General features: G+C 38.9%; 1 protein-coding gene across 5 annotated transcripts in view; it reads left to right on the top strand.

Annotated features, from left to right (window-relative positions):
- crebrf (creb3 regulatory factor) overlaps nucleotides 1–16354 on the top strand; it is a 31404-nt gene extending 15050 nt beyond the window's left edge. For all 5 annotated transcript variants that reach the window (XM_067492503.1, XM_067492507.1, XM_067492504.1 and 2 more), the window contains 7 exons: nucleotides 776–951; nucleotides 2063–3228; nucleotides 4214–4411; nucleotides 5134–5323; nucleotides 5512–5585; nucleotides 5846–5965; nucleotides 6216–16354. In XM_067492503.1, coding sequence (XP_067348604.1) covers nucleotides 776–951; nucleotides 2063–3228; nucleotides 4214–4411; nucleotides 5134–5323; nucleotides 5512–5585; nucleotides 5846–5965; nucleotides 6216–6334 — 2043 coding nt within the window. In that variant the 3' untranslated portion in view covers nucleotides 6335–16354. The remainder of the gene's footprint in view (nucleotides 1–775; nucleotides 952–2062; nucleotides 3229–4213; nucleotides 4412–5133; nucleotides 5324–5511; nucleotides 5586–5845; nucleotides 5966–6215) is intronic.
- Nucleotides 16355–16644: the final 290 nt, after the last annotated feature.

Here is a 16644-nt window from a genome sequence, read left to right on the forward strand (position 1 = left end):
AACTCAAAGAATTTGACCTCTTTTCTCTGATCAAAGCTATTGAATGCAAGAGTTTTTATGTTGCCTTGCTGCAAAATGAATTCTGCAATAACACTGAAGCCTCCAGCAAGATGTCAACACATTATGTGACAAAGAGTCGCTGCTTTGCTCAGCCATTAATAGCCAGTGAATAAAATCCACTTTTAACCTACAGCATACATTGATATGGTAAGTATGGTAAGTGTCTTAAAAATCAGGAGGGAGATGGTGTTAACAAACATTAACGTTAACAGAAATTAACAAATTTGTATTTTGGCTCAACCAGCAAATTAAAAACATGACAAACTAAAATCATTTGTCACATTAATGGAAATCCAAATTTACAATAATAAAAATTCACTAATCTTGATCGTTGGACTCTTGCCTACCTAAAACACCTAATAAAATGATCTTTAAATCTGTATTTGTACATCTTACAAGCACATTTTAATAATATAATACATCGTTTCAAACATTTTTATACCAAAGTCTTCATTTTCATCTGTGATGTGCCATACAAATTCAGCTTTCTTTTTTTATTAGGCTATACCAGGGTTTTTAAAGTCTGACACTGTGGAACAACTCTCAGAGAAGACTGAGAACTGTGTGTCACCTTGAGCCCCATTTTTAAGTTTATATTGGTTTACATTTTGGCAAATTTGCATCATAACAAGTATGCTGAATTAGCCATTAGCAGTTCACCTTACTTATAACCCACCACCTGCTTGGCTCATCTCTATTTTCCTCCTCTCTGCAGGACAGAGACATGACCCACCAGCAGAGTCCCTGTGGGGACAGCATGGTGGGAGTCGGGGATGGAGGAAAGGATGCGGAAGGCTGTGTAGATCAGCTCATAGGTCTGGGCGAGTGTGAGACAGTCTGCAGCAGCTCAGCATTCGAACAGTGGGACTCATACTGGGAAGATCTCACCAGGTACTGAATTGCTTTGTTACTGCTTATTACAGCTTATTTTAAGCTCGAGTTAAAATGGCAACAAGTAACAAAGACATAACAACATATTATTCAGCTTAATAAAACCAAAGTGGCATATGTGTTTCACTAGTACAAATACTTCCTGAAGTGTGCATGAGACTTGTGCATGAGACAAACTAAGGATAGACAGTTTAACAGCTAGCATGATATTAAATAGTAGGGGAGGAAGTTATGTTTGGTGTTCAGGAGAGCTTTTTTAATGGGCTGCTTAAAGAGCACTGGCGGTACTAACCAGTTGGCCGGCTTTTACTCTGAAAGGTTGTCTCTTTGTTTTGTTGTAGTAGAGCTGAAGTAATTAAAGTCAGTAATGTCAAAGTCAAAGGTTCTGTCACAGCGGTAATAGTGCTCACTGATTTCCTGCCTTTCATAGGTGTAGGTTGTCTAATTCTTACTGCAGACAGATGAGAAGTCTTTGACATTTGTAAGACCAGTAATGTTTGATGCAGGTCATCTTGGTCTAAGCAAAACCACCAAGTGCTTTAAATTCTGCACTGTCAAAGTGGTTTTAGGACCAGTAAACAACAAAACAGCTGAGTCCTGCAGTCTCCTGGGATTTCAGGTGATGGTCTATCTGGCCTGCAGCTGTCACGATGCTTAGCTGCCAAAATAGTCTGTTTACTCTCTCCTTTATTGTTGAGTGTCAACTGAGGTCAGATAGTCTCTGAAGCTTACAGGCTATTAAAACTAAGGTGGAGTAGTGGTGGCTGTGGAGAGATTAGGAGAATCTGCTGCTTTAACAAGGTTTATCAAGGTTATGTTTAAGGTTTGACTGCTTTTAAGTTTCACTCTTTAAGTTAAAATCCATAAGCTGAACTAGAAGCAAAACCTAATTAAACTAATAAAAACAAAAAGTAAACTTGGGGTAAAACTGACAAGAAAGAAAATTTTCACTTTTAACAGGTGATTTACAAAACAAATTGCAGAGAAATTTCTTTCCATCAGCCATTTTTGTTATATCAGGGCTTCTTTAAATATAGATTTTGTATATTGGAGGATTTTTACAATGATAAAAGCTTTTACTGTTCATAGAGCTGCATGTCTGTGTTTACAGATATACACGGCTGGCCAGCTGTGACATCTGGGGAACCAAAGAGGTTGATTTCCTTGGATTGGATGATTTCTCTAGTCCCTACCAGGATGAGGAAGTGATTGGGCAAACCCCAACACTGGCTCAGCTCAACAGTGAAGACTCACAGCCTGTGTGTGAAGTCCTCTACCCTCCTGCAGACCTGACCCTGGCTGCCCCTCAGCCTCAGCCCTCCCAGCCTCTGTGTCAAAGCAAGAGACCCCTTGTGCCTGGCAAAGGATTGGGTCCTGGCTCTGCACGGCACTCCCCAAGCGCTACATGCTCTTCCCTTCTGTCCCGCACACTTCTCCCAGACTTCCCTGAAGGCTCCCAAAAAGCCACCAGACCTGTCCCCTCTAGCACTGAGACCATAAGCAAGACCCAGAGCCACCTCACTCTCACAAAGGAGCATGGCCAAGCTCAAAGCAAGTCCCAGGGGAGAGGAACCAAGATGGCCGCCCCAACTTCTCATGGCTCTGACTTTGTGCGAAAAGCTAAAGTCCGTGTAAGTGCTGTGCCTAAAGCTCAGCCTGAGATACCTTCCCAGACAGAATTTGAGAGGTTAGAGCCACCTTTGCCTGTGTCCCAGACCCAAGATGAGAGGGCTTCCACTTCAGCTAACGGCAACTTGGTAGGACTTCCTGGTTCTGCTGTTGGTGCCTCCAGTAGCTTAACAAGCTTTGACAGGAGAGCAGAGGGGACAGGAAGAAGAGAGTTGACTGTGGTCTGGCCTGCCCATGTGCCTCAGCTAGTCGAAGCGAGCCAGGCCCTTGAGGGCAGCACCTCTGGGCTGGCGAGCAGCGGTGATATTGTGGCTGGAGCTTGCGGTGGTGAAGGCAGCAGTGTTCTGATTGTCGACGGCACGGGGAAGAGCAAAGAAGAAGAACACAACTACTCTCTGTTTCTGACCCGCAGCAGACTGGCTGCGAGAACCCACTCGCATATGGAGGACGATGAGGAAGAGGAGGAAGAGGAGGACGAGGAGGAGGCAGAAGAGGAGGAGGAGGATGGTGACGGACTTAAGCTAGATGATGAAGACCACGATGAGGGTTTTGGCAGCGAACGTGAGCTGTCTGAGAATGAGGAGGAAGAAGATGAAGACTATGAAGCAGATAAGGATGACGACATGAGTGATGCGTTCTCTGAACAAGGTAGCTTTCTGTAAATCTTCATGCTCTTGCTCAACATGTAACCAGTCACTGGCAATTTGTGAATTGCTTATGACTTAAAGAATACATCAGGTGGTTTTCTATATTTCTAATATTTTTTAAACCTCCCAGAAACTAAAATGAATAATGAATCTTGTCTTAATATCTTGAGAAGTGAAGTAGAAACATAGTATAATCTGTTGCTCTCAGCCTACTTCTACTTAGCACATCTCTGTCATGTGTGCATTCTATACTGTAGTTTGGTAACTATATTCCAAAGTTATCTGAAGCTGGATAAGTTAGCTGGGCAGGAGCTGGGATCTGGCCGTGAGAAACTGGCTGTCACACAATCAGATTGAACTGAAAATGGTTGGTCGATGATAACGCCACCATTATAGTTTGCAACAGCGGTGTAATGGAAAACCTATATTAACGTCACAACTTTGAGTCCAAGGCACTTTATTAAATGTGTGGGAAACAGTACATCAGTACAAGCTTCAAAGAGCAAATGAGTGAACAGGAAGTGTTTGTGTATATACGTGTGTGATTCTTATATAACCCACTTTCTTAGGTCTCACAACGTAGTCTGAGTCTTGAACACTACCAATATCTCTCGGACGATAGAAGTTCCAAACACATATTTATAATTTTCTTAACCTTTTAAAGTTATTTTCGACAAAAGACACACCCTGCATGTTTTGTAATGAAGAAACATGTTCAACAGCAGCACAGCCCATTGTAAAGCACCTTGAGTTGCCTTGTGCCAAACCGGTGCTATAAATAAACTTCCCTTGACTTGCCTTGTCTGTGGAATAGACGAATAGGCTAAGCCTGATTCAGAGACGTTATGGTGAATAAACACAATTCATTTTTTAATTTAAGTCTTTCTATGGTATGTCAGTAGCCTTCGTTGCATAATAATGAAATTTCTTTCTTTCTTTCTTTCTTTCTTTCCCACAAATTTTCTTGACATTTTTTCCATCACCAGGCTGTGACATGGAGCTGATGGAAGATATTAAAGGCCTGACAGCAGGTGTCTCCAGCCGGAAGAGAGGCAAGCGCCGTTACTTCTGGGAGTACAGCGAGCAGCTCACCCCCTCCAAACAGGAGCGAATGCTTAAACCATCTGAGTGGGACAGACACACGCTGCCTAGCAACCTGTACCAGAAAAATGGGCCTCTCCATGGTATACATTTGCACACATTCACACGCATATGATCTGTACACTAGAACAAGTTTGTCAAAACCTTTGTGAGAGCCTTCAAAGGAAAGACTCCCATGATTTGGATTTAGTTTATGTCATATTGCATAAGTTAAGAAAATAAATGTGTCATTTCTCACGTAAAAGGCACAGGTTTTTGCTATTTTTGTACAAAAAATGACAATGGCTGGTTGTACAGGCAGCAAAGCTTTTTTGTTGCCTTATTTAATTCTTCTGTTTGGAAATACATTTTGTTTTGGGATTTAGAGGATGACTCGTACTGCATTTTGATAGTTTGTTTAGTATTTTCATGTTTTAAAATCAAAGCATAAGTAGGCGGTATTTACTTTATAACTGAACCCAGACCTGTTATAGATTCACCAGAGGTGTCACCAACTCTGACTAAATTTAAAATGTCAGCTCAAAGCTGTTTGCTGAATACACAAATGAAAAAAAGGTAGAAATCTTCTGAAAGATATTCAGTGAAAAATTAATATTATGTTGAAAATTCTAATCCATCTCCCACTCTCTGAAACTCAGCACTTTGAGAGGAGGAGTACCACAGATTATTTAACATAAACAATGATAAATTCACTCATTGTCAGTGAATGAGAATGATCCTCCAACCCAACTCTCAGTGTGTCAGCTGAATAATTAAATCTGATAATTGTGTTGTCTCCGACACCTTCTTTTTATTGTTCATGAAGGAAAGTACATGTTGAAGAAGTCACGCCGCACAGATGTGGAGGACCTTACTCCCAATCCACGCAAGCTGCTGCAGATCGGCACAGAGCTCCGCAAACTAAACAAGGTGATCAGTGACTTGACACCAGTTAGCGAGCTGCCACTGACTGCGAGACCACGATCCCGCAAGGAGAAAAATAAGCTGGCATCTAGGTAAAACATGCACATGTGTAGAATATATGCACGATTCTGCAGTTTCTCACAGGGTATTAAAAAAATTGCAAGCTTTTCTAGTTTTTTTTTTTTTACATGAGCTAAGTTTGTACTTATTGTATTCAATATGCTGATTTTAGAGCAGTATATCATGTTTCTGGTTGCCTCCCATCTGCTGTGTATTCTAGAGCTTGTCGTCTGAAAAAGAAGGCCCAGTATGAAGCTAACAAAGTGAAGCTCTGGGGACTCAGCACAGAGTACGGTACGTTGCTAATAATAGTTTTAAACCCAGTTGATTAACAATTGCAACAATTTATATTTTTCAAAATTCATTTTTAGTTCTTCTGTCATAAACTTTAGTTTTTCTTCTATATTCTGATTCTAAATATTCTATCTCTATTAATAATGAAGATGATGGTTAGTACAAAATAACTAAATAGGAGAATATAAATGCATTATGATAATCTTTTATGTGTATGTTTTACAGTGCGTAATCTTTCCCTCACACATATCTTCCTTCAGATCGACTGTTGTTTGTGATCAGCGCCATCAAGGAAGAGATCGTAGCACGAGTCGAGGACTCTTCTCCGCGTCCGACCAACATGACTGACACTCTGGAGCGGCTTATCCAGGAGACACTTGGTAAGAATTAAAGAGCATGAACTGTGATTAATAATGCAATCCAATACAGTGGCCCTCATGGATTCTACTGAGAAATTATTACCTTGTAAAAGTAGAATGTATGGACAGGTGGTCATGATGTTATGCCTGATCAGTCTAAGTCATCATCTACAAGATTAAAATTTTTTTACCATTTAAAGCACATGACAAGAAATAATGTGAAGGTGTTTTTTTTAATCCGGTGACTTTCTGAATGTGTTTGTATGTGCAGTGGCATCACCTGTTGCTGGGCAGACTTCAGACTTTGTCAACAAAATCTTGGAAAACACAGGACATGGTGATCCTACCGGTGGCCTGGTTGGCCTGCGAGTCCCCACCTCCAAAATCTAGGCAAACCCACTGAGAGGAGTGGACTAAACATTACCACCATGCTGTTTCATTGTAACTATGCTCCTCTCTGCATGCCCCTTCAACCAAGAGTACATACACATTGTTAGTCATGCCAACACACATACCACTCCCTGTGTGTGTGTATGTATGTGTGCTTGTTTTAGCCATGCACCTGTGTGGCATACACTCTAGCTTTCTGTCTCTGCATAGTGCGTGCAGAGACAGTGCGTCACTATCTCCCAACCCATTGTGAGCACCTGTTGGGAAATGCACCTTCAAAAGCAAGTGATGGTTAGGTGTATAGCTAATGGCACGTCCTAAATCTAATGGTGAATATTAGAAGTGTTTAACATAGCATTGTGTAAGGTTGTTTTTGCTGGGGTTATGCTTCCAGGGCTAAGACATAGTCATCATGAACAGTGCAACCACTGGGTTATTACACACAGTTTGTTTGAGGTCGTAATGATAGAAGAGGAATCATTGTGGACATCATCAAGGTTGAAAAGGTCACCTCATATGAAAACAAAATGTTAAAGGATGTTAGATTTGCCCAATCCGAGAAGCACTTGGTTGAAAAGCCCTTTGGTTGCTTAGATACCTGCAGAGAAAAAAATAGCAGTGTGCTCCAAGGTGTTACGGGGTGGCAGGAAATATTTTGTATTGAAGGCCTAAATATGTTCATGCCATCCCTTGTTTGCCAATCAGCTTTGCTCTTGTTAAAATGTAAGAGATAGACCATTTATGTTGAAAACAAAAAAGTTCAACATTAGAATTTAAAAATAGGAGACACAAATCCTGCTGGGTTGATGTTTGCACCAGGATGAAGCCTAGTGGCTCATTTCGATGATGGTAACAAGGGTCATTTGACCATATGGAGAGGAATCGCATGTAGGTTGGTGCTTTTTAGCCTTGTGCTGGTTGTAACTGGACTGAGTGAAATGGGCCAGTAAGGGAGCAGACTGTAAAGAAGATGATGATGGTGGGGATGAAGAGGACATAACAGTGATCCATCTCCTCTAAGAAACTGTACATAAGTGTCTCTTAGTGAAAATGGCACAGGCTCGCCAATTTTGTACAGTAAAGATGACCAGGCTAACAGTTTGGTGTGTTCATACTAGTGTTTGATCAGAGTTCAATTCATTGTGCCTTGTTTATGTATGTGTGTGTTTCTGTAAGTCTGAGTGAATGTGTGAGAGGGACTGAACAATAGGAAATGATTTGTCAGAACCCCTCTTTGGTCCAGCCAAAGAGGCGGCTACATTATACTTATTGAGGTTGAATGCCAGGATGGAGACAGATGTGGGGCTTGTTGTGTATTTCAGTTGTTTAAAGATGTTTTGAATGTATATACAACAAATGGAAGCTCTTGTTGCGTGATGCCACAGAGTCTGTGTATATAGGAGGGCTCTGCAACAGATTACTTACAGTTGAGCGAAAAAGTTTGCATCCCTTTCATTTAAAATTGCAAAAAAGAGTAACAGTAAGTAACAGTAAGAGTAAGTACAACATTATTTTCAACATAACATGTCATGCAAAAATAAAGCTAGTACAAATGTTGTTTTATTATGGGAAGTGCCCCGTGATAAACCTTCTAGGTGTTGAACTTTAAGTTGTAAAACCAGGTGTCTGATCTTTTAAGAAAGACTGTAAACACTTCTCATGATGGCACGTTTGTACCAGCTGAATGTGCATTTCATATAATGTTGATGGGGGGGAAAAGTCTTGGTTTACTCTTTTTGCCATTTCAAAGTAAGGGGATGCAAAGTTTTAAACTCAACTGTATGGGTTTTTGGTACTTTGTCTTTAGGGATTAGGGGAGGGTTAAGTGATATTTTTGTTTAGAGTTACAAAAAATATTTGCACACTATATTTTGATTGTTTTTTGTACCAAAGACACATGCAACGAAATGGCGACCAGCCAGTTAAAGTAAGGTTTTGCACAGCTTACCTGACGCCGTATTGAATGTAAGAAATGTGGGAGGGTCAGGGAACTTCATAGAACTGTGAAATTTAGCTTGGGTCCAATTATGTACAGAAAAGGAACATTCATTCATATTTTTTTTTTTTAAATCTAAAAATGTATCCCATTTCTGGGCTTCTCCAGTGCATTTTTTGCTTAGGAAGCACTTCATTCCTGAACTGATTCTTCCCTTCACATGCTATTTGTGTTAAAAGCGCTATCTAGGACAAATAGCGCTAGTAGATAAGCTATGTTACATTTTTGCTTGTTTGTCAAAAATTCACCAACCGTAACCAAAATGTTATGTTCCTGTGTCACTTGTTTGATTTCTGTATGTACACAGTTTAGTACATCAACAGAATATTAACTGAATTATGTTTTAAAGTACTGTATATAGAGACATTAATGATATATCTGTCAATGGTGCAATGCCACTTTCCATCACAACTGATTCGTTTTGAAGCATGAGACATTTTTAAAACCTATCATTGCATCAAGAAAATTAGAGGAAAAACAGAAAAACCAAAAAATGGTATTGTTATATTTTTGTATTTTAGCTGCCTGCCTAGCTTTCCCGTTGGTTTGTTGGTATGATGGAGAGAAGGAGATGTGGAAGAAAACAGAATGGTCTTAAAAATTTGATAGTTTAGCAACACTTGACGCCTTGGTCACTTGGTCCAAAACACTGAAAATCAAGACTGAATTATTTTTTAACACAATGCAGCATATATGGTCTTGTTTGAGTAGTCTATAAAGACAATGACAGGAACATTACCAGGAAAATGAAGAACCAGCTGCAGTGTTATCACGGATACTTTAGGAGGCTCTCCAGCTTGATCTGGATTCAACACTGTGTGTTGTCATTCAGATTTTCACACATACTCCTTCTCTAGCCATGAAGTTGGTTGAATTTTGCATTTCCTGGGGTTATATTTCCTGCCTAACAGGCTGCATTGCTGAACTGTATCTGCCTGGCGTTGCCTTCTGTCCTCAACTAGTATACTACTCCACCAGTCACATAGGCGTAGTCTCCAAAACACACACCTACAAAGTTCAGTCTACAAATTGGCAGCATGTCCAACCTTTAAAAAATGCATGATGCCTGTTTGCTTCCATTCCAGATGATTCAGCAGAGGAAATGCTGCCAATCCCAGGGAATTCAAAGTTCAGCTGAACTATAATATAGCAAAACCTAGGAGTTTAACAAGGCTGAAATTTAGGTTAGTTTGAAGTGAAGAAGATTCTTCACAGAATGGTATCTGTTATGATGGTGATGCAGAGCTGTGGTCTATATTGTGTAATGGAATAACAGCTAGTGCTGCATATATATTTTTACTGTTCCGGTTTTGTCTAAAAAGGGAGAAATGGTGCTTTTTCTGAAACTAGAATGATAAGTATCCATTATTCTTAGTTGACTTCTTAGTCTAATAGTTGTAGCCTAATGACTTGCTCTCCCCTACCGTCCATAGCTATTTTCTTAGTATTGATTTGTTTTGTAAATAGTCTAAGTTAATATGTATCTTCTAAATGTTAGATATATGTATAGAATACTTTATCTTATATGTTTGAAAACAAAAGCACTTTGTCCAAAAAAGGAAAAAAAAAAAAAACAACAACAAAAAAAAAAAAACAGAAAAGCATTTTTTTTTCTTCCATTTGCTGCTAAAAAGGCCTGGTGTGAATGCTGCAAGTGTACTTGATGACTACTTGCTGGGATATGACTATTACCTGACTTGGCCAGGTCTAAAGTCTAGCAAGGAGTAGGTGTATGACCTAACAGGGTTAGATGTAAAGGTTTCTGGAGCCGTGTAATGATATGAGGTATTGTATGGGAAAAAATAATTGCTAGGGCTTTGAGAAGCTCAGGGTCTTGACAGGATATACTAATTTCCTGGTCAAGGACCGTGTTTTGGGAGTGTTTGTGGTCTTATTAAAAAAAAAAAAAAACAGAGGGTTTTGATTCCAGGGCCCCTACATTGATCCTGATGCTGACCCCCTTGGCGTCATGATTCATTTGCCTTCAGTAGAGGTTTCCTATGGAAAAACTGATTCTGCTTTGGCTTCCTCTTCAGGTTGATGTACAGTGTAGACACATTTCTCCAGAGAGCTATATTGTTATCATTTGTAAACTGATTTCTACTTGTGACTTAATGAGGAGGGGTTTAGCCTGGGGCGGCCAGGAAGAGCTCGTTTGAAAAGATGTTGTTCCCGGCCGCCTTGGGGGAAGTTACTATATCACTGTACTGTATGGCAAGCCAATTACAAGTGGAGACTCAATCCGGACACTTATTGCCTTCTTAAATAACTTCACATACACACAAACAATAATATGGCAGACAAGTATGTTGCCAAGGGGTGTTCCTGAGGTTTGTGACTTGTTCTGCCAATATATGGTCGTCAACAACAACAACAACAAAACCATTCAGCCTGATTGGCTCAAAACAACATTGACTGAAGTAGCAGATGTGGTGAAATATAACTGAAAAATGGCATCAAAAAAAAATCTGTACTCAGTTGTATCCTTTGGGACAGTGTTTGATGCCTTTTTTCTTTTTTTTTTCAGCTATAATTTCACCCAGGTTTGATAGGGGGTCAACCGTGGTTAAAGGGCCGCTGGTTGACGGCCGGCCGACCAGAGAAGTGTTTTGCTGTCGATCACAAGGCTGGTGTTAAAAGAGAGAGTCCTCACAGGTTTTTACATTTAACATGATAGGCGCAAGCTGTGCAACTTTACATTCAAACCAGAAGACTCTGTGGCATTTTAACAGTCAAGGACATGAGTGAAAATCCACGCCAGTAAATCTATTCCTTATTCTTTTTGTTTCTTATGATTCTGATGAATCCTATACAGTCAACTATTAAGCTACTAGAGTGTGTAACTTTGTGCTACTCCTGTCCAATAAAAGCTAAGTGGATCCATAAAGCTCTTCTTCAGCAAATCAGGGTAATATCGTTCTTCTATCTGACGTATGTGATAACATATAAAATCTAAAGAAAATATATTTATGTATTCCAATTATTGTCACCATTCTTTTATGTGTACAAAAATAGTGTGTGTGTGTGTGTTTGCGTGCGTGTGTGTGTGTGTGTGTGTGTGTGTGTCCTATGAATTATCAATGTCAATCAATATGGTGCAATGCTCTCTACACAAACTGAAAAACAGGCCAACAGACTTGTCATGTTTTCTCTGCGTTCTCTAAACCGGTATTCAAACAAATCTACAATGGAAGGATTTAAAATCCGATTTCCAGTCGTGATCCAACTTTGTTTGTCACGTGGTGCTGATTATTTTTTGTTATGCCACAAATAATGAGAAATAAACTAGCATCTGTGTTCAGACACACTTACAGATAACATTGTCCAAGTGATTATTGCTTCCAGTATCTCCCCCATCTCTCATAACTTTCACTGTTTCTGTTGATTAAAAGTATGATTTCCCTGTTGGACCAATCAGAGGAAGATTTACACTTATTCTTGCTCTAAATAACAACAAAAACAACAACAACACTGGTGTTTTCTGTGATATTGACCTGTATAATCGTTACTGTTAATTGTACCATTATTCCTTTTGTAAAAGCTAAACTCCTGGATTTTATATCACTGTACAGTGTTAAGGAGGTACAAAATATTTACCATTCTGGTGCATTAGGACATGTTTTTTTAAAAATTGATACTGCTATATATTTAACTTGCATATTTGATCTTTAGATGAAACCCTCGGTAACACTTTTTAAAGAAATTTCAGAAGAATTTCCACTTAAATAACTTTCAATTGGTACAAGGGAAATAGAGGGAGTGTAAATTTATGCCCTTCAAGGCAGCCTAATAGAACATGCCAAAAATATATCAAATCTGTCTGCAAATGTAATTCAGCTCCTATCAACAACACAATTTCCACGTGGAAATAAAAAATAGATATTCACTTGTGTTAAAGCCTCACCTTTAAATATTTTGTATAGAATGGATAAAACGACAAAAGTGATGCACTGGGCATCTTAGCACCTTTTGCCCACTGTAATCGCCCTCACTGTATGCTACTATACCCGTTCATTAATAAAAAGGTAAGAAGCAAACTAGAATTCTGGACTTTAAGTGTCCAAATGACAACTGATGTTTGCTGAGAGGTTCCCTTAAAAACAATATTAAAAGGTGATAAAACGTGAATGTTTCGTTTGCTGTGTTGAGGCTGTAAAGAGACCAGGATATTATCATATTAACTACAATTAACACCAAAACAGATGCAGCAATTCTTAGACAACATCTGTTTAAAAAAAATAAAAAAATAAAAAAAAGCGTTACCGACAATGTGGGTCCTAATAAAACATTTCTAAAAACATTTAGGAACAACTCCCCCTCCTCCTGGCTGTGATGTCAGATCCCAGAGTCTGGCTTGGAGTGTCTTTGGAGGCACTTCCAATGTTTCCTGTCTTGTTTGAACCCACGTGGTCTGCCCTTGTTGTTTGTAAAAACACCTCCGCTCCTGGGAGGCTGTAATGCTTACCACCTTCCATAGTTTTCTAGTTCTCTGTGTAAATTAGATGCAACAAAAAAAAAATGTACTTTGTGACAAAATACCCTGCAGTGGGAATAATTTCTTTGCATGCTAAATCCCTGCATAGCACTGAGAGAATAAAGTGATGTCTGGAGTTGCTTGCAGTTTGGAAAATAATTTAGACACTTGTCAGAAATTGTATCCATCGTCACGAGGTTGATGCATGGCTTTTTGGGCTCACTGTACTCTCAGTCGAACGATTTCATACTTGCTGCTATTGAACGAGCACAAAGAGACTTTAGGTTTTTGGTTTAGTGTGTCAGTGACACAATTACAGCATATTATTACCACACACCCGTTTTTTTTTCCCTCATAGGTTTTTTCTAATGTCAAAAGAACAACAGCGTTACTCACATTGCACTTGGTTTTTACATATACAAAGGAAAAGAGACAATATTTTAAATATGATGCCTGCTGAACCAGGTGCCTTAATCAAATATAAGAGAACACAAATCTGCACCTTCTGACAGTCTGGAGGGGGTTTCCCTACAGAAACAAGGGGCTGGGTTTCCCAAAAACTAAACTTGAGGTCTAAAATTGCATAATACAAACAATTTTTGTATAATAATCAGCCTTTGATATGAGCAGTTTGTCTGGATAGAAAAGGTATTGCCTTTCAAAGTATTACTCACAGCTCATGTAAATAAATTGGTTTTGTTTTGGGAAACCTGGTTCTGTCTTTAATTCTTTCTCTGCCCACTACGCCACGTTATTGTGTTTTCTGTATTGGCTGCTGCTGCTATCACCGCTGGTGTGTCTGTGTATAGAAGAGCTAACGTCCACTGTGTCTGAGGCAGAGGGAGACTCGGGCTTGCTTTTTACCTAGTCAATTACAATGCATTAATCTTCTCTGGTTTCGACATGGAGCACTGTGTTGCTGCCTCTTGAGACCTTTACGTGAAAGATAGGAAATTAAACAAAAAAACACACAAAACCAAAAAAAAAATTAAATAATAATAATTCTGTTTCTTAACTTTGCTGTTTTAAAGTGCCAGACCCTCCTTGAAGTCAGTGCTGGCACTGAGTCGCTGGTTTTCGAATGAAGCGACAAACTTAGCATGGAGGTAAAAATGTGGTGCTAATCTGTCATTGGTTGGGTGCTAACATGGCTGTGTTGAAAAAGCTGTATTAGCCATATTATTCCTGCTATTGACGACTTTGGTCAGTCTCAAGTTTCTGACTGTTGCGCTGCTGCTGCTTTGCTGATGAATGTAGACTAGTCTTCCTCGGCAGGATCATACAGACAGGTGCAAGTGTCTTGTGAAGCTTTTCCCTGTTGTTTGACATTGTTTGGAAGCCCACGGAGGGAGACTCTCGTTGTCAGGATCCAGAAAGATCGTGAATGTTGTATCTTTGCATGGCCGCTATCCTGCTTGTATGTTTTTTTGTTTTGTTTTTTATTCAATAATTTTATTGTTTGATATTTATGCTCTGACTCGAATGTTGCATGTTTAATTTGTTTCCCCCTAAATTATGTCTTACCACCTTTGTCTCTGGTCTCTGTGTTTTTGCTTTTTCTTGGATTAATATTTAATGGCGTAAATTTAAATCTACGCAATTTATAGCTTTTTCACTAAAGCCAATTCTTTGACGTGAGTCTTTATATCAGATTCACAGACATGAGCGAAAGTCATAGTGAAACCAGACCTGACTTTTACCTAATTATCCATGTTTTACCATTCAGAGAAAAAAATGTTTTACTTTATAACGCATCGACAAGATTTTAGGCCAATTTTGCCTGCGCTCTTTGGAGAAGCTAATTTTTGTTAAGATAATCATTCATTTATATTTAGTTAGAAAATAAGTAAGTCTAAGATTAGATTGTAAAACAGTAAATTGGCAATTTCATAATAAAACTAGATTAAGATGTCAAAAAGAAAACTTCACATAATAAAAGTTAATTATTTGTAATCCATAAAAATGCTACACATTGTGGCTTTAAGTATTTGTTTTTGCCCTTGTGTTCTTCCATATGTTACTTTATACAGTGTCTGCATTATGTTCTGCCCTAACATCTGGTAAATGAGGCAAGATACTTTCTGGGCTGTAGTTTCATTGTGACTTTAGTTGCCTGTGAAGCACATTGAGTGTTCTGTCATTGGAGCCCTAAACCGGGCCTAGTGAGTCAGCAAACTGAACCTCACCTTGACATAACTCTTGGGCTGAGACTTGGGTGCTGCACAGCTTTAGAGCTCAACATCAGAGTCAGCTCATCTGCTCTTTTTAACTTGTGGTGGGGAAATTTGAAAAATTGTTCAGTTTTCGGGGAAATCTTCAGCACTGCGCAAGAGGTGTTTTGCCCTTTCTGGGTGCTTTTTTTGTATTGTTGTTTTTTTTTTCCCCCAGAAGAGCTTTGGTTTGCAGTTGTCTTGTCAGGGAGCTCCTGAGATTAGCCAGGGGTCACTAAAGGCTGGTGGGCAGAGACCCCTATTTCTCCCCAGCTATGAATGATGGGGGGTTAATTTCCTCTTCTGCAGACTGATCTTATTGAAGCAAATGACAACAACTCACTGTCAATAATAAAAAATAAACCCCCTCTTTCTATATTTACACACGTCTCATCATCTAACACAGCAATGATTTACATCTCCTTCCAGACTTGCCAAAATGCATGGCGTGAGAGACATTTGTCAAAAAGAAAACGTTTATCTTAAAGCATCTATTCCGTTTCCTTTTATTTACTATTGATAATAACGGCAGACAATATAAAGATTTTATAGGAAATCCATACAAGTCCAAACATGTAGAGGATGTGGGAGGTATCGGTCATCCTGAGCTCCACAGCTACATGCCATTGTTATGATGCTTCTGGTCTTGTATGGTAACTTATTTGACTAAATCAACAGCATGGGATCTTTCTGTAGCTAGTCCTGTGTGTGGTCCTCTCCCCAGTCTCAGTAGGAAGGCTGTACTTCATTGCTAAGTGCTCTACAATAGATCTCTTGGTGATTATAATTTCATAAAGAAGCAAAACCTGCAGAAAGTGTATCCTGCTGAAACTAACTTGATCCTCTCTTTAGCAATGACGTCTATATTTGTAGTTCACATATATGCCTGTTCAAATACAATATCTTGACAGTTGTTATATTTATGTTGTGTAATAAATGTTGTGCTGGGTTTATACATTTGTTTCGACTAACTTTTTGTTTTACATTATTTTTTTTGTTTTGTTTTTTTGTTATTGTTTTTTTTCCCTCGGAGGCACAATGGGTGGTTTATATACAGGCGTGGATATGTAAAATATGATTTTTGGTTTGTACTGTAACAACTCATTCTGTTGCAGAGCTTCTGACAGTTTTTGTCTCTTGCTGCTTGACATCCTGCAGACACCTGCCCTGAATCTCTGTTGTATTATTGTGCCTCTTTTTTGTTTTCTTTTTTTTTTTTAATCACTCTTCCTCTGTTGTATCAGCCAGGAGTTGGTACCACAACTCTGCTTGTAACCACACAATAGTCTGATTATGTTTATTGATTTTAATATCAAAATAATAAAACCATTAGCCCCCCAGTCTTGACTCCTGTATGTTTCATTGATTAATGTAACTGTGAATGTAGTTTTCACATTTTCTTATTCTCAATCAACATCAACAACAACAACTCACATATTATTCAAATGTATGAATTTTAAAACAACAATTTGTCCATGTAATAAAATAATATCATGGGGTATAAAAATAAGTAAAATTCCGGAAGAGAGACTGTAAATGGAATTCCATGAAAATTGTATGAAAGGTTTTGAGCAACCACCATTACCTCCTCCAACTAGCATTTATGAGACAGTGGTGTATTTTTCATTCA

This window comes from Channa argus, chromosome 22 (genome assembly GCF_033026475.1).
Source record: "Channa argus isolate prfri chromosome 22, Channa argus male v1.0, whole genome shotgun sequence".
NCBI lineage: Eukaryota > Metazoa > Chordata > Actinopteri > Anabantiformes > Channidae > Channa > Channa argus.